Below are 20595 nucleotides of genomic sequence, written 5' to 3' on the forward strand. Positions count from 1 at the left end.
CTTACTGCTTGTGTCCATGAGTAGGGATATAATCTTTCTCAGAAATGTGACATCTAAGTCAGCATGGAAATCAAGGAGTGTTTTTGTGTTACGCAGGTAGATAACCACTTCTGTAGGTTGATTGTGTGTGTGTGTGTGTGTGTATGTAAAATAATAACATGTCATTTGTATTACTATAGCATTGATACTGTATAGTACTGATAATTCTTCAGGCTTTTTTCTTTTCAGGCTTTTGTGAATAAAGTATTATTCCTTCTTGAAATTATTACTGATGTTGTACTACTAGAGAGCCCTGTTAATATAAAGCAAAGAACAATAGTGCACGGTCTTATTCCTCTCAGAGAATAAGACATTTAATTCATTTTATTTTGTTTAGAAATAAGAAGGATATTTGATTTTCTGTGACTAGGCTTTATGTACTGACAAAGATCTTCAGGAAATGGGAATTCCCCTAGGACCAAGAAAGAAGATATTAAACCACTTTAGGACCAGAAAAAATTTAATGGTATGTGCTTAAAATAGCTTGGATTAAATGATTTTTGTCATCCTTGTATCCTTTTGCTTTGTGAGGTGTTTAGGCAGCTGACCAATTTCGTTAACTGATCTTTGGTACTGTTTAGAAATTAAACACGTTTTCTTCTTAATTGATATTCTTAAAAATCTTACTAGCTTCAGAAGTCTTGTCTCCCCTGGAGTCTTCCCACCGTTGCATTATTTTCCTTTTTTTTTTGTTTTTGTTTCATAACTGCTTTATTGAAATGTAATTCACATCACAAACCATAAAATTCACCGGTTTAAAGTATACAATTCAGTCATTGTTAGTATATTCAGAGTTGTGTCACAATTACCACTGTCTAATTTGAGAACATTTACATCACCCTAAAAAGAAACCCCATACACATTAGCAGTCAATCCTTGTTCCTTCCTCCTATGAGCCATTGGTCTACTTTCTGTCGTTATGGATTTTGTTCTGGACATTTCATATAAATGGAATCATACAATATATGACTTTTTGTGACTGGCTTCTTTTACTTTAGAATAATAAATTGGAGGTTTGGCTATGTTGTAATAATACTTGTACATTCAGTTTTTTCAGCCCCTGAATTCCTTTCCATATCTTAGTAGTTATTTTTCAACTTTGTAGCAGGTTGCTTAGTTCTAATTTAAGGCTCAGTTTTTGTTTGGCCTGGTATCTGTATCATTTTCCATACCCATATAGACATTCTACTTCTTAAAAGGGCATTGCACTTCATTGAACTCTTAGTGGCCTGTGGCATTGCTCTTCATCATACTCTGCTATTGTTTCTCTCATAATAGTTGCCTGAAGTTTCAAGTGCTGCCCAAATAGCTATTATAGCTTTCATCGTTTTAGAGCATGTAGGGATGTCAGTTTATCACTTAAGACAACTTTTGTTTTCATCAGCTTTATCTTGTTTGCTGAAGACTCTTCCTATAATTATTCACACAACTTTTTTTTTTTTCTTTTTTTTTTTTCACACAACTTTTCTAAGTATACTTTCAAACCAGTAAAAACTATATAATTCTTTGGATATTTTTATAACATAGCAGCTCCACAAAATTATTTTATTCTTTAGGATATTAATAGACCAACCCTGCAGCCAGCTTCAGGCGTGACTGTATCTAACATCCCCAAAGAATCAGGTGTCTGCAGTAAAACTGATGCTACTGGGAATGGTGACTATCTACATGTTGGCATTGGGCAGGTAACAATACTAATTAATTCTCTTTAGTCATTTTATTGCCTGCCACTGGTATGGTAGGAACAGATATTACATTTGTTATCAATGAGAGATACTTTTATATCCTCTTTCCAGGTGTCTGTAAAATATCCCCGGCTCATCTACAAACCAGAAATATTCTTTGCCTTCGGATCTCCTATTGGAATGTTCCTTACTGTCCGAGGACTAAAAAGAATTGATCCCAACTATAAATTTCCGACGTGCAAAGGCTTCTTCAATATCTATCACCCTGTAAGCACTGGATAGCTCCTGTGTTCTCACCTGAGTATTAAGACTTATTAGTAAAGAACATAAAATTTTGTTTTGATGATTTGCTTTTTTCTGTGCTATTTGAGGTAATGAGACAACTTATAGTAGTACTGTGAATCAGAAAGTGATGGGGCAACACAACCGTTTTTTTTGTTTGTTTGTTTGTTTGTTTGTTTTTTTATTTATGATAGTCTCACAGAGAGAGAGAGAGAGAGAGAGAGAGGCAGAGACATAGGCAGAGGGAGAAGCAGGCTCCATGCACCGGGAGCCCGACGTGGGATTCGATCCCGGGTCTCCAGGATCGCGCCCTGGGCCAAAGGCAGGCGCCAAACCGCTGCGCCACCCAGGGATCCCTGTTTGTTTGTTTTAATGAGCTTATAATTATTCTTGGCCTAATACACAGTTCCTAAGACTGTCTTTCTTCAGCAAAGGTATCTGTAGCTACTATTTTTCCTATGTAGTTTGATCCTGTGGCCTATAGGATTGAACCGATGGTGGTCCCAGGAGTGGAATTTGAGCCAATGTTGATCCCACATCATAAAGGCAGGAAGCGGATGCACTTAGGTAAGTGTGAGTACAGAACTTGTAATTCTAGACCATCTGGTCAGTGCAAACGGACTGGACCTCATTCACTTTGTTTAATTTTTTGGACCCTAAACTGTTTTTTTTTTTTCCTAAACTGTTTATAAACCATGTGATCCTTTTTTTTTTTTTTTTTTTTTTAAAGATTTTATTTATTTATTCATGAGAGACAGAGAGGCAGAGACACAGGGAGAGGGAGAAGTAGGCTCCCTGCGGGGAGCCCGATATGGGACTCAATCCCAGGACCCCAGGATTACACCCTCAGCCGAAGGCAGATGTTCAACCACTGAGCTGTCCAGGTGTCTCTGATGTTCTTCATTCGTATATGTTTCAGAATTGAGAGAGGGCTTGACCAGGATGAGTATGGACCTTAAGAACAACTTGCTAGGTTCGTTGCGGATGGCATGGAAGTCTTTCACTAGAGCTCCATACCCTGCCTTACAAGCTTCAGAAACTACAGAAGAAACTGAAGCAGAATGTGAATCAAGTCCAGAGAAACTGAGTGGTTAGTAACCCTGCGCACTGTGATTTCCTGCATCAGGTCAGATAAGAGTAACTCCATGGTGTGTCATTCTTAACTCTGCATAGGACCAGTCAGTACTATGAGTCCTACACACCTTCAGCTCTGCTAGTCTTTTCTATTATCTAATAGCTACAAATTATGGAAAAACATTATTTGTGAGGAAAGATGTCAAGAGAAGCAGAACATCTGGTAAAGAGGTTTTAAAAGACATCTCTCACTTGGGAATTGTGGGGGTTGTGTTAGGAGCCTTCTCTGTGAACCACCTTTCTTTTATAGGGGAATGTCTGCATAATTATTGGTCAGTTTTATTTTCCTGGCTGGACACAAACTAGTATACTCTCCTCTTAATTTCACAGTTAAAGTTGCATTCTTTTTGCTTTAATTTTTGACTGCCTAAAGATTTCTATCCCTACTTACATTTAGTTTATAAACCAGGGGCAAATGAATTCATTATTAGAGATCCAGGAAAGAAAAAAAATGAACAAAATCAGTGTGACTTGAGGAGAAGCTTTAAGGAGCTCAAGAGGAGGAAAGTGCAGAAAGGTTTCTGAACAGAAAGTAGCTCAGCCTACTGTAAACTTGGCAGTCTGAGAAGAAGTAAGGACAATCTTGGAGGGCTAGAAGTTTTTAGATTGTTATTATGGTTCTTCTACGCCCAGATGTTAACACAGAAGAGACCTCTGTGGCAGTTAAAGAAGAAGTCCCACCCATCAATGTGGGAATGCTAAATGGAGGCCAGCGCATTGACTATGTGCTACAAGAGAAGCCCATTGAAAGTTTTAATGAATATTTATTTGCTTTACAAAGCCATCTATGCTACTGGTGAGTGGTGTTTGTTTTTGTTTCTGTGGTGGGTTTTTTGTTTTTGATTTTTTGTTTTGTTTTGTTTTTTGGTCTAATTGTTTCACAGATACTTGATATATTTAGAAAAGGGAGAATGATAGGCTGGTGTACATTTGGGATTAGAGTGATTTCTCATTTAGATAGTTACAAAATAACACAACATGTCATTTAAAGAAATCTGATTTAAACACATTTTTAAATTTTGCAGTTGGGTAGAGCATGGACTGATGATGTCAGCTTAGTTTTAAAAATGGTGTTCTTTGGTCACTGGTGGGGGACAGGGTGGGTACATAAGAATAAACTGAAACAAATACATTACTACTGCTAAAAGTATTTTAAACTCATTTGAAAGTATTTTAGTAGCTAGATCAAACTTATTCTTTTTGTTTTGTTTTAATGTTTAAATATTTTTCCAGATTTATTGAGATATAAATGACAAATTGTATAAGATGTACAACATGATTTGATACATATATAGTGAAATGATCAACACAGAACTAGTTAACACCACACATAATTACCTCGTGTGTGTGTGTATGTGTGTGTGTGATGAGCACATTTAAGATTTATTCTCTTAACAACTTCCAAGTATGTGATAAAATATTATTAACTATAGTACTGTACATTAGATCCCCAGAATTTATTCAAAAGAATTAATCTTTATTAAATATAATTATCTGATGGATTGTAGAATGGATTAATAATGTTTATTGAAATTCATATATTGTAACAGAAAAGAACTTAATCACCAAAGAAATTGAAACTAAAGGAAAATAGAACTAGGAAAATAAGATGAGTAGGGGATACAGATTAAAAAATGCATGCTTTTAGGTCTTGAGAGGAATTTTTATTGAATCCTGATAAAGGGATTATTATTTGATGTGATCAGTCTCATATCTATATAATAAATACAGTAGGGGCCATGACATAATCAAAGTACAATAAAAACAATCCTGTAAGAAGCCAAAATAATCCTTTTAAGAATGATCTCTGTTGATATGGCTTGATAGAAATCTGAAAAAGGCATTTCTTTCTTTTTAAATTATGGTTTTTTATTATTTTTTAAGTTTTTATTTAACTTCCAGTTAGTTAACATACAGCGTAATATTGGTTTCTGGTGTACAGTATGGTGATTCAGCACATCCACACAACACCTGGTGCTGATCACAAGTACCCTCCATAATCCCTATCACCAATTGAACCCATCCTTCTACCCACCTCCCCTTTGGTAACCATCAGTTTGTTCTCATTATTCTTCACAATAAAAAAAGGGTCTGCTTCATTCTGCAGGGCTGGGCATGTTATATAATAGGGAGCACTTAATGGCTCAAGTGGATCAAAGTACCATTTTGATTCTGTCCCACCAGTGGAATCTCATGCATATTTGGTGACTGGACTAACTCCACAGAAGCTGTGATGTATTGAACCATTTCTGTGATATCCCCAGATCTCACTAAATAAGAAAAGACCCTACACAAGAAAAGATAACAGCCTGTCCATAAAGTCTTTTTATAGGCTCTTTCTTTGGTGTAAGATGGGAAAAGGGGCCCTTTCTGGAATATGTGGATACAGGTATTTATGTGGTCTAAATATTGCTGGATTGATAATGTGTCTGTTATAATGAAAATAAGGTGTACATTAAAACCACTTCCAGATTAAGAAACTTCCATAATTTGTCCCAATTTTTCAAATAATGGAGCAAGTTCCTTTTCTAGGCTGATAATTAGTCCTGTACTGGCATTATTCCTGGCCATGTAACTCACCACCAAAGGTAAATTATTTAATTGAACCACATGGTAGGTGTTATAGTAACAGATGATACTTTTATTTTTTGAAAGTCCAAGTTTGCTCCCTTGGTTTGTTGCAAGGGCAAAAGTAGATAAGAAACCTAGTCCGGGGCAGCCCGAGTTTACCTTTATATCAATGGAATCATATATACTCTCGTTTGTATGACTTCCTCCATCCTCTATGTTTTGTGTTTCAGTAGTTTCTCTGCTTTTTATTGCCAACTAATATTCTGTTGTATGAGTTTACCACAATTGTTTATCCATTTCCCTGCTGATGGACATTGGAGTTGTTTCCAGTTTTTGGCTATTACAAATAAAACTGCTGTGAACATTTGTGTATGAGACCTTGTATGGACATATTCTTAGTTTTTTTTTTTTTAAGATTTTATTGATTCATGAGAGAGAAAGAGAGGGGGGCAGAGGGAGAAGCAGGCTCCATGCAGGGAGCCTGACATGGGACTCGATCCCAGGTCTCCAGGATCACACCCTGGGCTGAAGGTGATGCTAAACCACTGGGCATGCCCAGTATTCTTAGTTTTTTATGGGTAAATACCTACGAGTGGAATAATGGCTAGGCTTAGTATGGTAAAAGTATTTTTAAAAGAAACCTCCAAGCTATTTTCCTGCCAGCATCTTCTGTTCCCATCAGCAGTGTTTGAGAGTTTCAGTTGCTCCATATCCTCAAATTCACTTGGTATGTTTGTGGTTTGTATCTTAGTCTTTTTTTTTTTAATTAATTAATTTGTATGTATGTATGTATGTATTTATTTATTTAATCTTAGTCTTTCTCAGAGTTGTAATAGTACCTTATTATGGTTTTAATTTGCCTTTTCCTAATGAGTAATGATGTTGAGTGTATTTTCATGTGTTTGCCATTTATTCAGCTTTTTTTTTTTAGATTTTATTTATAGAGGGCTTTGTTGTTGTTGTTATTTTTTGTTTTAAGACTTATTTATATGAGGGGATCCCTGGATGGCTCAGCGGTTTAGTGCCTGCCTTCGGCCCAGTGGCATGGTCCAGGCATGGTCCTGGAGTCCTGGGATCGAGTCCTGCATCAGGCACCTGCATGGAGCCTGCTTCTCCCTCTACCTGTGTCTCTGCCTCTCTCTCTCTGTGTCTCTCATGAATAAATAAATAAACCCTTTTTTAAAAAAAGACTTATTTATTTGAGAGAGAGAGCAGGGGTGGGGCAGAGAGGAAGAGAATCTCAAGCAGACTACCTACTGAGCCTGACATTGGGTTCAATCTTACGACCATGAGCTGATCTGAGCCAAAACTGACAGTCAGTTAACTGACTTGAGCCACCCAGGCACCCCTGTATGTTTAAGATTTTATTTATTTATTCAACTTATTTAGAGTGCATGTAAGCAGGGGGAGGGGCTGAGGGAGAGAAACAGAATCTCAAGTAGACTCTTTGAGCTCAGAGCCCAATGTGGAGCTCAATCTCATGATCCTGAGATCAAGACCTGAGCCAAAACCAAGAGTGGGACACTTAACTGACTGAGCCACCCACGTACCTTGGCATCATATATCTTTGGTGAACTGTCTATTCACATCTTTTGCCCATTAAAAAAGATTATTAAGTTGCAGGAGTTCTATGTCATAGTTACAAGTCCTTTTCAGATACGTGCTTTTTTCCTCAGAATGGGGTGTTTTGTTTTTTTTTTTTTTTCATTTTTCCAGCCCAGTATTTTGATGTCCAAAAGTTTTTTATTCTGATGTCCAATCTATTGATATTTGTGCCTTTTAAGATATTTAAGATATCTTTGCCAAATCCAAAGCCATTAAAATATTACCTGTGTTCTAGAAGTTGTATCATTTTTTTTTACCTTTTGTATTAAGGTCTGTGATCCATTTTGGCTACTTTTAAAAATATGATGTGAGATAAGGATTGAAGTTAATTGGTTTGCATGTAGCTGTCCAGTGGTTGTAGCAACATTTGTTGAAAAGTTTATTCAGGGAGCGCCTAGGTGGTTCAGTTGGTTAAGCATCTGCCTTTGGCTCAGGTCATGATCCTGGGAGATAGAGACTGCATTGGGCTCCTTGCTCAGCAGGGAGCCTACTGTTCCCCCTGCTTGTGTTCTCTCTGTCAAATAAATAAACAAAATCTAAAAAAAAAAAAAAAAAAGTATTCAGACAGAAACCACTGAATTGTCTTGGCTCTATTTTGTTCCATTGATCAATTTGTCTGTCTTTATGCCAGTAAAACAGTCTTGATTACTGTAGCTTCAGAATAAGTCTTGAAATCAAGTACTGTAAGTCATCCAACTTTTTTCTTTAAAGTTATTTTAGCTATTGTAGGTTCTTTGCATTTCCACGTGTTTTAGATTGAGCTTGTTAATGTCAGCCAAAAAGCTTTTTATGAGATTTTCATTGTGATTGCAAATGTTTTATCTACAGATCAATTTGGAGAGAATTGACATCTGAATAATACCGAGTCTTCTGATCCACAAACACAGTATCTCTCAGTGTATTTTGGTCTTTAATTTCCCTCAGCAGTGTTTTGTAGTTTTCAAAGTATGTTTAGCATACTGTATTTTTTTTTTACACTGTAGTTTTTAAATTTTATTACTCATATGCTCCTCTTTCTCTTCAGAACAGATAGATCTTTTGCCTTTTTTTTTAAAATTTTTTTAAAAATTTATTTATGATAGTCACAGAGAGAGAGAGAGAGAGGCAGAGACACAGGCAGAGGGAGAAGCAGGCTCCATGCACCGGGAGGTCAACGTGGGATTCGATCCCGGGTCTCCAGGATCGCGCCCTGGGCCAAAGGCAGGCGCCAAACCACTGCACCACCCAGGGATCCCGATCTTTTGCCTTTTAAAAATTTACATTCCTCCTGTTATGAATAAGATTGAGCATTTTGACATACATTTCAGGAGCATTTTTATTTCCTTTTTTAGGAGTTATTTATATTCTTTATTCTCTTTTATTTATTTATTTTTTTAAAGATTTTATTTATTTATTCATGAGAGACACACACAGAGAGAGAGGCAGAGACACAGGCAGAGGGAGAAGCAGGCTCCATGCAGGGAGCCCGACGTGGGACTTGATCCTGGGTCTCCAGGATCAGGCCCTGGGCTGAAGGCAGCGCTAAACCACTGAGCCACCAGGGCTGCCCTATTCTCTTTTATATTGAAATATTTGTCTTTGTTGTTTTAGTTGATTAGTCTGTGATGAGTTGCAAATTACTTTTCCCCAGTTTGTCTTTGGCATTGCAAACATTGGTTTTGCTAAGTAGAGAAGATTGATTTTTATGTGGTCATATTTGATGATTTTTCCTTTCTGGTTTCTGGAATATCTGGTTTCTTAGATCTTCCTTATCCTCTGAAGAATTCCTTACTGTAGTTTATTTTGATATTTTATGGTTTCATTTTTACATGTGGATGTTTGATTCATTTTGGATTTATTCTCATAATAGTTATAGATTGATTCAGGTCATTTTTCAGATGGCTATCCATTTGTCACAATACTGCTAGTTTGTCTCACTTTTTTTTTTTTTTTTTTGGTCTCACTTTATTAAATTCCTATATAGATTTAGGACTGTTTCTGAACTTCTTTTCTTTTGATCTACTCATTTATGCACCAGGATCATACCATTTTAATATTTAGTTTAGCTAATGCCCCCTCACTGGCATAGGAGGAATCTCTTAACCTGTGTATAGGGTTTCTGGGGGATAGAAAAAGTATATGAATCCAATGAAATTTTATCTATAATTTTGGGTATATATGTATATGTGATCTTTTTAGGGGAGAAATCCATTGGTTTCATTAGATTCTGAAGTAGATACATGATTCAAAGTAGATACATGATTCAAAAAATGTTGAACCATGAAACTAGAGAAATATTTGAGCTATACATCCTTAAGGCAGTCCTTCATGATGTTATTTTTTTATAATCAGGTGTCTTTATGAACTGGATGTAAGTAATTGCCTAAGCACACACAGAATAATATCTGGAAGATGCACGAGAAGTTGATAACCACTAGTTCCCATCCTCTGACAATCAATGTTAAGAAACAGAGGTAGAAAGGAAACTTCATTATTATACCCTTTTGTATCTTAAATTTTGAATCTTAAGATTGTATTCTCTTTTTAAAAAGATAAATAACATTAAAAAAATTTAAGGTGACCAATTAGATGGCTTTCTGTGTTCTGAGAATGAACTCTGTGGAAAGGTTCTTGGTTGGTCATTTATTACTAGTCTTTTTGTATTACCAGATGTAATGCTAGACTTTTTTTTTTTTTTAATTGTAGTTGACATACAATATTAGTTTCAGGTGAATCACTGCATCGTGAATTGATAATTCTTTTTTTGTGAATTGATAGTTCTGTATATTACTCAGTGCTCACCATGATAAGTGTAGCCATCATACATTATTACAGTATTTTTTTTAAAGATTTAATTTATTTATTCATGAGAGACACAGAGCGAGAGAGGGAGGGAGAGGCAGAGGGAGAGGGAGAGGGAGACTCCATGCAGGGAGTCTGATGTGGGACTCGATCCCAGGTCTCCAGGATCACAACCTGGGCTGAAGGCAGCGCTAATCCGCTGAGCCACCCAGGCTGCCCTTATTACAGTATTATCGACTATATTCCCTGTGCTGTACTTTTATCTCCATGACTTACTTACTTTATAACTGGAAGTTTGTATCTCTTAATCCCCTTCACCTATTTCACCCATCCTCCCACCTATCTGCCTTTTGGCAACCATGTTTGTTCTCCGTATATATGAGACGCTGGTTTTATTCATTTTTTAAAATTAATTTTTAAAAAGATTTTATTTATTTGTTCATGAGAGAAATAGAGAGAGGCAAAGACATAGGCAAAGGGAGAAGCAGGCTCCCTGTGGGGAGCCAGATGTGGGACTCGATCCCAGGACCCTGGGATCATGCCCTGAGCTGAAGGCAGTCAACCATTCAGCTACCCAGGTGTCCCTGTTCATTTGGTTTTTAGATTCCACATATAAGTGAAATCCTATGGTATTTGTCTCTTATATCACTTAATATCCTCTAGGTCCATCCATGTTATTGCAAATGGCAAGATTTCATTATTCTTTATGGCTGAGTAATATTCCACCATAAAATGAACGTTTGTACAAAATGAACTTGTACAGTGGTTTTGTAGATTACATGAGATAATATATGTAAAACATCCAGTATAACTGTTAGGTTCTTCTTTTTACAACTTAAGTTTTTCTCTTTACAGGGAGTCTGAAGATACAGTATTGTTGGTCCTCAAAGAAATCTACCAAACCCAGGGCATCTTCCTTGATCAGCCTTTACAATAAAAATGAACCATGTATGGCTGCTTAATGTAAGTTTTTAAATGTCATGAATGTAGCATAGTTCCTATATTAACATGTTATGAGGAACAGGGTAGCCTTGAACTCTTTATAAATGTGCTTTCCTGTTACCTGTCACCAAGATCTAGGTTATGATTCACTTTTAGAGGGACTCTGGTTAAAATTTCTGAGGAAAAAGTGCAATAGCTCACTTAGAGAAAGTTAATGTCCATGTGTTTTTGCAAGTGACTTGGTCCCGTAACACCTGTTATTTTTTAGGATCTAAACTCAGAATCTAAATAGTTCTGATCATCTAAGAGTTACCATGGCAACAGCCCATCCTGAGATAAAGTTACTCTGCCTTTTAGATGTGTAACTAGAAAGTTCATGCATTGGACTCTGGTGTTCTGTTTGCTTCCAGTTCTTTTTTTTTTTTTTTTTTTTTCATTTATTTATGATAGTCACACAGAGAGAGAGAGAGAGGCAGAGACATAGGCAGAGGGAGAAGCAGGCTCCATGCACCGGGAGCCTGATGTGGGATTCGATCCCGGGTCTCCAGGATCGCACCCTGGGCCAAAGGCAGGCGCTAAACCGCTGCGCCACCCAGGGATCCCTGCTTCCAGTTCTGACTGCCTCATGACCTCTGTTCCACTCTTCCCTAGACGGACACTGCAGGATCCTCCCCCAGAAAAGCCACCTGCTTGTTGCTGCAGTTTCCCTCTCCTCAGCTGCGTCATTTCCTGCATGTTGCCTGCCACTTACTTACTACTGGGATCTTTGGAGGACTTGTTATCTTGGAAGTGAGTGGAAGAACAAAGGGAAGACCACTGGCTTCATAGAAGCATTTGCCACTCTTCATAGCAGGGGTTATTTGCAGCTCTAATACTTGGATGATAGATGCCACCCTTCATTGCTTATTATTTGAGATAGTATAAAGTCTGTTTTGAGTTTATTTTGGTTTGAGTAGAAATTTTTTCTAGGAAATTATTGTTTCTCTTTAGAAAATGTTCTAGTTTGGAAGCAGGCTCTGGAGATTAAATCTTAGTATATGTGCTGCTGAAGCGAGCACGGCTCCGGTGATTCAGAAGGCATTTTGGGTACACTCATCTCTCATTGGTATTCTCTGTATTTGAAGGCTAAGTAGTTAAAGGAAAAGACTTCTAGGCAACTTCTTTTGAGCCGGCATTTCTTTCCTACAAGTACTGTGTGAAGGACTAAAATGTAGCTTACAGAGTATTGTTTACTCTCTATAGCTGACTGACCTTTGATTGCAAGGAATCACTGATGCTGTTTATTGTTTTCACAGCTGTTTGAGCTGCTCTCAGAGTCTGCAGCAGATAGTTTAGTTCCCATTAGGTGCATTTTATAAAGCAAAGATGTTATATATCCTAGACCTGTCCTTTTATACCATATTTCAAATGGGGAGACTCTGAAATCTTAGTTATTTGATAGTAACTTCTCTTTTTGAGGGCAAAGTTATAAAGGCTGGCAAACCTGAAATCACGCAGCCTTAACAGGCTCTCTGGTTATGAATAAAATCTCTCAGTAGTACATTTAAGGTGAACTAGAATTTGTGCGAGTCAACCATTGTATCCACTTGGGTGAGGGCAGTGTTGTGTGTCCTCTTTGAAAACCCTTTATAAACACCATTGCTTGCTTAGGTACCCATGATCCAGGAGCTTATTTAAAAGCCTCATGGCACAGGCATTGTTGGCTGGGCAGGAGGCTTTGGCTAAGGGAAATGTTTCTTATTCTGAAAGAAAAACTTATGCCTGTAGGAGTCAAGGAACAGCCTGTGCAGAGTATACATCAGAACATTCAAAGTGAAGTGTACCTTGAATAGTGACCAATTTTTTTTTTTTCCCGAGGGCATCTGCTCACCACAGGGCTATATTTCCTATCTCATTGGTTATTTGTCATTGTTTTTGCACTTTTCTTTGTGATAGTCCTTTACCCTCCTCTCCAACTTCCATAGGCCTCTCTGTTTTATAGCGTGGTACAGGCAGGTAAGCTGCGTTTCTTTATAAACAATGTTTTTTTGTAAATATATCATGGTGTCTAGTGTATTGGTATGTAACATTCACTTAAGCCATCCCTTCAACAGCAGTGGTCTCCATCCCTTTAATCACCGTCACCTTGGAGATGACAGAGGTGAGGCTGGGTGCAAGATCCGTGGCTGGCCTTTACTTGTCCATCTGCTTATAGACTAATGCTGAGCCACTAAGAAGTGTCAGGTATATGGAATACTTTTCTTTACCATATGAACTGAATTTGAAGTAAGGATTACTGAGAATTAAGTAGTGTTCAATTATATTTTAAAGGGGAAGCTTTTGTCAACTTGTCAATTTACATTTATTCTTCATATTAGCAGAATAGATAGTATTTAAGAGTAAACCAAAGGAAAAGCAAGAATGAGTCCCTGTAACCAAAGATGAACAGCTCAACAGCATAACTGTGGATAGCTAGATAAACCACTGTGTTGGTACTAAGAAATGTTTTTTGGTGAGGGGCAGGCAACTGTAAAAGAGCTTTTATCTTGTCTCTCTACCTGTGGTATCATCATGGTTGTATATTACACAGAATAATAAGCTTGATTTAAATTCTTTATTTAGTTGTATATTGTTTGCACTACTTCAGTTGTATTACATGCAATCTCTTGACCAAGCCTAATTTTAAACTCAATAGAGTATCATTTTATACATATTTCCTGCTACGGAATTTGTATTGCTTATCTCAACAAGAGATTGTCTGCATGGAAAGGTTAATAGCACTGATTAGCTTTCTAATATTTTGCACTTTTTGAAATGTTTGTTTTTTACATGATTATATTTAAAAGTTTATGAAATACTGAAATAAAACCTTATTGACCAGTTGCCTTTTACCTGATTGGATCCATTATACTGAAAATTAATACCATAACCATTTTTTTCTCCCTTATATTATTAAAGCAAATTTAAAAATACAAGTTTGGGGCAAAAGACCTAATATTTAAGTTCTTTTCCCTTGACTGGTGTTTTCATTATCACAGGCAGATATAGTTCAGAATTTAAGGCATGGCAGTTACAAGTCAATACTGAGACTGTTCTTCGGTATTTACAGATATCAGTCTCTGCTCTGGCTGTTCTATCACTTATGTCGGATGGTCAGATGGGAAATCCAGTGTTTTACTTTGGAAATGTTCCAGCTCTCGCATGGTACTTTACATACCAAAAACACCCACATTCACCATTTTCTTTGTCACATTTTCTTTGTCACATTTTCTGAAGGAAAAAGATACACTGAAAATATAGAAAGAAGCATGTAAGACAAGGTCATATTTAAAGCATAATCACAAAGAGAAGGGCAGTTGTAGGTCCTATAGCATCGGTTCTGATAACGTCCTGTAATTGTCCCTTATATCCCATTAGGAAGAAGGGACAGGAAAAGTTCATTTGTCTTCCGGGTAGTGACATCTATAATGCCAATTCTCAGAGTTGATGCATTTGGGCAGATCTTCAGTCCTGCATGGAGGGAAAGAAGCTTGTGAACACAGGTCAGGAGTGTGGTTTCAATACTAGCAACTGGTGTTTGTTTTACCATTTAAAGAAATTTAAAAAAATAAAAAAATAAATTATTTAGTAATTCAATAAATAATCTATGCCCACAGTATTCAAAATGGACAGCAATATAAGATACATGTGTAAAGTGGTAAAAAAAAAAAAAAAAAAAAAGCCAGAACTGGACATTTTCCTATTTAAGTTTTCATGGAATTATCACCAGAGAAAGTAAACAGAGCCAAAATAATTGAGTTGGTCATGTCCTGGGTTTTAAGATTTTGAACTATGGAAAATGGAAATTTAACTCTAGGTCCTAGGATATGTAAAGGCTTCTTTGTGAACAAAGACCCTTCCAAGAATGGCATTTAAGTGTAAAACACTGTAGATATTAGAATACCAATCCAATGGACTCTACAGAAGATCTTTTTATCAGAATGTGAGGCAGAGAGTCATGAAAAAGAACCTTGAACCTTGACTCATGATAAATGCATGTGAGCAAAACTGCATTAATATATGGAGACAGATGAAGTGCTTATGTCCTTGCTTGTATCTCTTCAGAGTAAAAAGGTCAGACATTCTTCTTGGGCAGTTAAGAGGGGCTGATTCACGTAATCTCAATTGAGGTAGTACCAATTTCTAAATACTAAAATGATGCGGATCAGCAGGCTTCTGTATAGTGGGAAGTACAAGTGTGTCCTGAAATGGTTTATGGCATTCTGCATCCGTCAGAGGAGGATAATATTGCCTGTAGCAGACGTAGGCAAATGTCAGGCCAATCATGGATCCGACTAGTACATCTAAAAGAGAGGAGATAAAGTCTTCACTTAATCATATTAGACTCTTAAATCATGTTAAAATACCACACACTACTGGCATTCTGATACTTGGTAGGATTCTAGATCACTGCAATAAAGCAAGTATTCTCAATAAAGCAAGTCAGATCAATTTTTTTGTTGCCCAGTGCATATAAAAGTTATGCTAACACTATCTTGTGTCTGTTAAGTGCAACAGCACTGTCTAAAAAAAAAAAGTATATACTTTATTGCTAAAAAATGCTATCACCTGAGCTTTCAGCAAGTCCTAATCACAAGTCACCGTAACAAATATAATGAAGAAGTTTGAAACATTGCAAGAGTTACCAAAATGTGATGCACAAACACAAGGTGAGCTAATGCTATTGGAAATACAGTGCCAGCCTGCTCAGTACAGGTTTGCCACAACCTTCCATTGGTGAGAGAGACAGCTCTCTGTTCAGTGCAGGATGATGGGGGACATCTGTATTGAGAACCTGGGCGTCCAGGTTACTCTACTTGTTTGGGTGCAGAAAACCTCAATTTCAGTGGTTTTTTTTAGGCTTTCTCTTATTTATTTATTTATGAATGATAGGCACACAGTGAGAGAGAGAGGGGGGCAGAGACAGGCAGAGGGAGAAGCAGGCTCCATGCACCGGCAGCCCGACGTGGGATTTGATCCCGGGTCTCCAGGATTGCGCCCTGGGCCAAAGGCAGGCGCTAAACCGCTGCGCCACCCAGGGATTCCTTTTTAGGCTTTCTCAATTTTATCATATAGTTAACAGGATTATCATCAGGTTCTTTCCTTCCTAAACACCAAGTTAAAACACATCTTTAGTTAAATAACTATAATAAGCCTTTTTCCAAGTTTACGCAAGATTGAATTTTTTTTTAAACGATTTTATTTATTTGAGAGAGAGATCGTGAGCAGGGGGAAGAGGGAGCGGTGAATACCCTGCCGAGCAAGGAGCCCTACATGAGGCTCGATCCCAGGTACTTGGGATCATGACCTGAGCCAACGGCAGATGCTAAACCGACAGAGCCACCCAGGCACCGAGACTGAATTTTTAAAAATTCAACTAGCCAACATATAGTACATCATTAGTTTCAGATTTAGAGTTCAGTTTTTCATCAGTTGCATGTATAACACCCAGTGCTCATCACATCACGTGTCCCCCTTAATGCCCATCACCAAGTTACCCCATCCCCACCCACCTCCCACTAGGCTGAATTTTTAAAAACCTCAGAATAATAAAGTTTCATTTAATGCCATATTAACCCCTTTTTCACATTTTAAGAGTTCTAGAGGAAGCAATAAACTCTTAAGGAGTTGCCCGCCCCTCTTTGCAAAAAATTAGCTTATTCTTTAAAACAGGGCTCCTAGGGACTTCTGGGCCAATACTGTCAGCTTTTTTTGAATTATAGGTTTTCCATAAAGATACTGTTATTTGAATGTTTTACTATATATCATTCAACTTAAAATTTCTTTGGTTTATAATTTTATGATTTCTTGAATTTCACTTTAGTTTCTAACAAAAATCTCATGAAGTGAACTTGATTTTTTTATGGACTTGATTTTTATTTTAAGACAGTAAGTAAACTGACCTCTGAGGTTTGTTGTAAAATATTTCTGAGAGAAAAAACCTTAAAGAGTTAATTCTGAACTTACACTGCTTCAGGATAATGGAAAAATTGGGACATTTCTCCTTAGGGATTTAAAAGGAAACTGTGTTTTCTCATCTTCCACATAGCTATACATACTCTTGGTTCAGAAACCCAGACCATCCCATACTCATTTGTTTAATCATTTAACAGATACAGTCCACGTCTCCTCTGTGCCGAACGCTAGGGATGAGATGGCAGGAGACACATGCAGACTTCCATGGCAGGAATACCTTGCTTACCTTGCCAGTGATGCTTATAGTCACAGGTGCGGGACAGCGCAATCACAGATGCAAGGAGGAGAGGCAACAGAACAGCACAGAGCCTCCAAGACTTGCCACGGCCTTGTGGGGTAAAGCAATGTAACTTGCCAGCCAGGTAGAAGGAAGCGAAGGCCAGACCAGCAAATGCAACTAGAAGAGGGAAAATCTATAAGTATCTATCTTATAAAGGAACCTCCCTCATTCATCCGCAGATAAGTGGCTGGGGGCACGAATATGTTTTTTTTTTTTAAAGATTCTTTAAAAATTTTTTATTTATTCATGATAGAGAGAGAGAGAGAGAGAGGCAGAGACACAGGCAGAGGGTGAATGAAGCAGGCTCCATGCAGGGAGCCTGATGTGGGACTCGATCCCGGGACTCTAGGATCGCGCCCGGGGCCAAAGGCAAGCGCTAAACCGCTGAGCCACCCAGGGATCTCCATGAACATGTTTTATCCTCTTTTGGTAATGCTTCTGGTGTAGATCATCAATGAGGGAGGGGGAAACAAAAGGAAAAATGGACTTCACTGTGTGTCCCAAAGTTAATATTTACCCTGGGAATAGTGTTTGGATACTAGCAATAGGACTTTGGGCAGGTAACTTCTTCTTGATGCCTTGGCTTCCTCATGTATAAATGGGAATCATAAAACTAATAGTATCCACCTCTTTGGGCTATTATGGTATCAAATGAGAAGAATCAAAAATGCTTTTCAAAGCACCTTCAATAAAGTTTAGTTCATATTTTTCTAACTAATTCCAGATTACAGGATCTAGGCAAATGATACAAGAATCATAAAATGTTCAAATCTCATGAAAGCAAACTCCTTCCTCTGTCCTTGAATATCTACCCTAATATTTGAGGCGCAGGCTTGTAAAATCTTGGGGTTATTAAAGAAGGGGGGATTGTTTCTAGATACAAGGATAAGAGTAGTGAGATGTCCCCATTCTCATAAGCGTCCTGGGTTAAATTCAGTGATCCCAAAAAAGCAGAGATGCTGAGTGCATGTGGCGTTCATACAGGAGGAATGTCCACTGGGGAAGCTCTTGCGCCCCTCGTTCACCACGTCCTTCTCCCCGGTGCACGTCAAGTCAGAATGGGCTTGCCCATCAGGGAAGCAGCGGTAGAAGAAGTCTGGGCGTGGCCTGAAAAAGAACCCAACATGGTCTCCACACAGATCACTTTAAAACTCCGGAAATTAGTTTCTGGTTGTCTCAGACACCGTAAACCTGTTCACGGTTGGTCAAACAGCGTCGCAGGCAAAATAATGAAACCGGATTGGATAGGCACGGTGGGAAGGGCGGCGTTGCCAGGGCCCACGCGGAAACGGAGGGGGGCGGTGCAGCGCAGAGTACTTCCAAGGGCACAGAGCAAGTCACGCTGCAGCCCCGGGGTGTTGGGGGCGGGGGGTGCTGCTGTGCTGGTCCGGGAGCAGGGAGGAATGCCGCTCGGGGCGGGGCCGCAGAGAGCCCGGCGTCACCCGGCACCCGCAGGCCAGCCACAGGGGAGGGAGGCAACGGGAAGCAGGCGAGAGGAGCGAGGTTAGACTGCAGGAGGGGAGCGGAGGAAGGGCGCGATGCGGGCCATTAGCCGCCGGCAGACGGACCTGAGGGCCGAGGCGGGCACTGGTCACTTACCTGCCCACGATCAGTTTTACTGTGTTGGTAAAGACCCCGCTCAGGGCCAGGGCGAGGCTGGCAGCTGGAAAGCAAAGAAACGTGCTGAGGGTGGTTTCAGCCTATGGGGACTTGCGCTCGCCGCCTTGAGAGAGCGGCTTGGACTTTCCCAGACAGGGATGGGCAGGCCCCCCGCGCGCTGGAGCACCGGGAACTTCGGTCCAGAGTATCCAGTGCCTGCAGACACACCCGTGTGAACTCTGGTCCCAGGGCAGGCTTCTGTCTCGTGGGGACAGCGTGGGGACAGGGAAGAGAGGAGGACCCGAGGGACACAACTCGGCGGCCTCCGCGCGGTCGCACGCCCGTGGCCGGGCCCACCCGAGGAACACGAGCCCGGAGAGGGCCGCTTACCCAGGCAGGCCTGCCTGCTGTCTGTGGGGCCTGCCTTCCTGAGACATCTGGCCAGGAGGATCAGAGACAGCGGGGAGAGAAATGCAATGACCTGAACCGGAAAAGGGCAGAGGTTAACAGAGCCAAACCAACCCCCGCAATAAAGCCGCGGGGTTCGCGGTTACAGCAGCTCCCACAGGGCAGCAGCGGGGACGGGACCGCAGGAGGCTCGCGGCAGACCTAAGGACGCCCCCGACCCCCGACCCCCGACCCCCGACCCCCCGTGCCTACGAGCGGCGGCGGCGTCTGCGCGTGAACTGGGCGCACTGGGCACGGCAGCGCCACCGGCCAGGATGTTCTAAGTGACCGGGCACCTCAGGCCACCCTGCGGGGCGGAGCTCACGAAACGGGTCTCTGGAGCCAAAATGGACATCTTGCTCTAAATTTGGGCCTTAAAGCGCTGAGCACACCGTCCGAGGGAGCAGTCGGAACCCCGCGGGCGTCCTCGAGCCGCAAGCTCAGCACTAGGGATCAAGGGGCCGAGGAAGGCTCGCTCTCCACGCACAAACAGGGGCTTGGTGGGGAAATACTCCGCTTCCACAAACGGATTCCGGTAAAGCCACATCTCCTCCGGCTGGATCCGCCTCTGGAAAGGCGGGAGGAGCTCCGTTACCCTGGAGGGGAGACACGTGCAGGGCGCGTCGGCTTGCTTCCTGGGCCCGCGGCGGCTCGGGGGGCTCCCCCGCTGGCCCCAGGCCTCGGCCGGGCTGCGGCGGCGCCCCGGGACCCGGGCCCGAGCGAGGGGCGCTTACAGGAAGGCCGCGAACAGGGCGAGCCGCACGCCCAGCTCCGCGCCGAGGGCCGCCGCCACCTTCCCCATCCTGCCGCTCGCTGCGGACGGACCGACGGACGCTGCGCTGACGTGGCAGCCGCGGAGCCGCGGCGGGACCCGAGGCGGTCCCCGGGAGGGCCGAGCCGGGGGGCCGGGCCTCTGCTCTGAGCGCCGGCTGGCGGCCGCCGCGGGAACTGCACCCGAGGAAGGCGGGGCCCCCGCCGCCGCCCCCGCCCCCGCCCCGTCCGGAGCACCCAGACGGCGAGCCGCCTCCCGCGGTCCAGCCCGGCAGCAGCGCACGTGGAGCCTGACGGAAGAACGAGATGCAGGTGACCCGCGTCCCTCCTCGCCGCCCGTCGCCCCGTCGCCCCTTCTCCGAGGCCCGCCCCCGCCCGGCAAACACAACCAAACCGCACGCATTGGGCACCAAGTTTACTTGCAGCCTGCAGCATTTTGAAGGACCTCTCTGTGCTGCAGGCCCC

General features: G+C 40.9%; 2 protein-coding genes across 10 annotated transcripts in view; one reads left to right on the top strand and one right to left on the bottom strand.

Annotated features, from left to right (window-relative positions):
• The window catches only part of DDHD2 (DDHD domain containing 2), a 26901-nt gene extending 12992 nt beyond the window's left edge, over window positions 1-13909 (top strand). For 3 of the 6 annotated variants that reach the window (XM_077849197.1, XM_077849198.1, XM_077849196.1), the window contains 8 exons: window positions 410-505; window positions 1596-1724; window positions 1836-1991; window positions 2471-2573; window positions 2926-3096; window positions 3774-3936; window positions 10953-11060; window positions 11691-13909. In XM_077849197.1, coding sequence (XP_077705323.1) covers window positions 410-505; window positions 1596-1724; window positions 1836-1991; window positions 2471-2573; window positions 2926-3096; window positions 3774-3936; window positions 10953-11034 — 900 coding nt within the window. In that variant the 3' untranslated portion in view covers window positions 11035-11060; window positions 11691-13909. Of the gene's footprint in view, window positions 1-409; window positions 506-1595; window positions 1725-1835; window positions 1992-2470; window positions 2574-2925; window positions 3097-3773; window positions 3937-9647; window positions 9770-10952; window positions 11061-11690 lie in introns of all 6 variants that reach the window. The other 3 variants (XR_013352981.1, XM_077849199.1, XM_077849200.1) reach the window with 3 other exon arrangements.
• PLPP5 (phospholipid phosphatase 5) lies at window positions 13539-20254 on the bottom strand. 4 transcript variants are annotated; one of them, XM_077849211.1, is made up of 8 exons: window positions 20094-20254; window positions 19733-19955; window positions 19303-19393; window positions 18913-18976; window positions 18296-18420; window positions 17260-17430; window positions 15310-15361; window positions 13539-14528 (listed from the first exon to the last, which is right to left on the bottom strand). In XM_077849211.1, the coding sequence occupies exons 1-8, from the start codon at window positions 20159-20161 to the stop codon at window positions 14456-14458; spliced, it is 867 nt and encodes a 288-aa protein (XP_077705337.1). In that variant the 5' UTR covers window positions 20162-20254; the 3' UTR covers window positions 13539-14455. The 4 variants fall into 4 exon arrangements, with proteins under 4 accessions (XP_077705337.1, XP_077705336.1, XP_077705338.1 ...); XM_077849210.1 differs by having other exon boundaries at window positions 15195-15361; XM_077849212.1 differs by having other exon boundaries at window positions 13539-15361; window positions 19847-19955.
• Window positions 20255-20595: the final 341 nt, after the last annotated feature.

Source organism: Canis aureus, chromosome 15 (assembly GCF_053574225.1).
Source record: "Canis aureus isolate CA01 chromosome 15, VMU_Caureus_v.1.0, whole genome shotgun sequence".
Classification (NCBI taxonomy): Eukaryota; Metazoa; Chordata; class Mammalia; order Carnivora; family Canidae; genus Canis; species Canis aureus.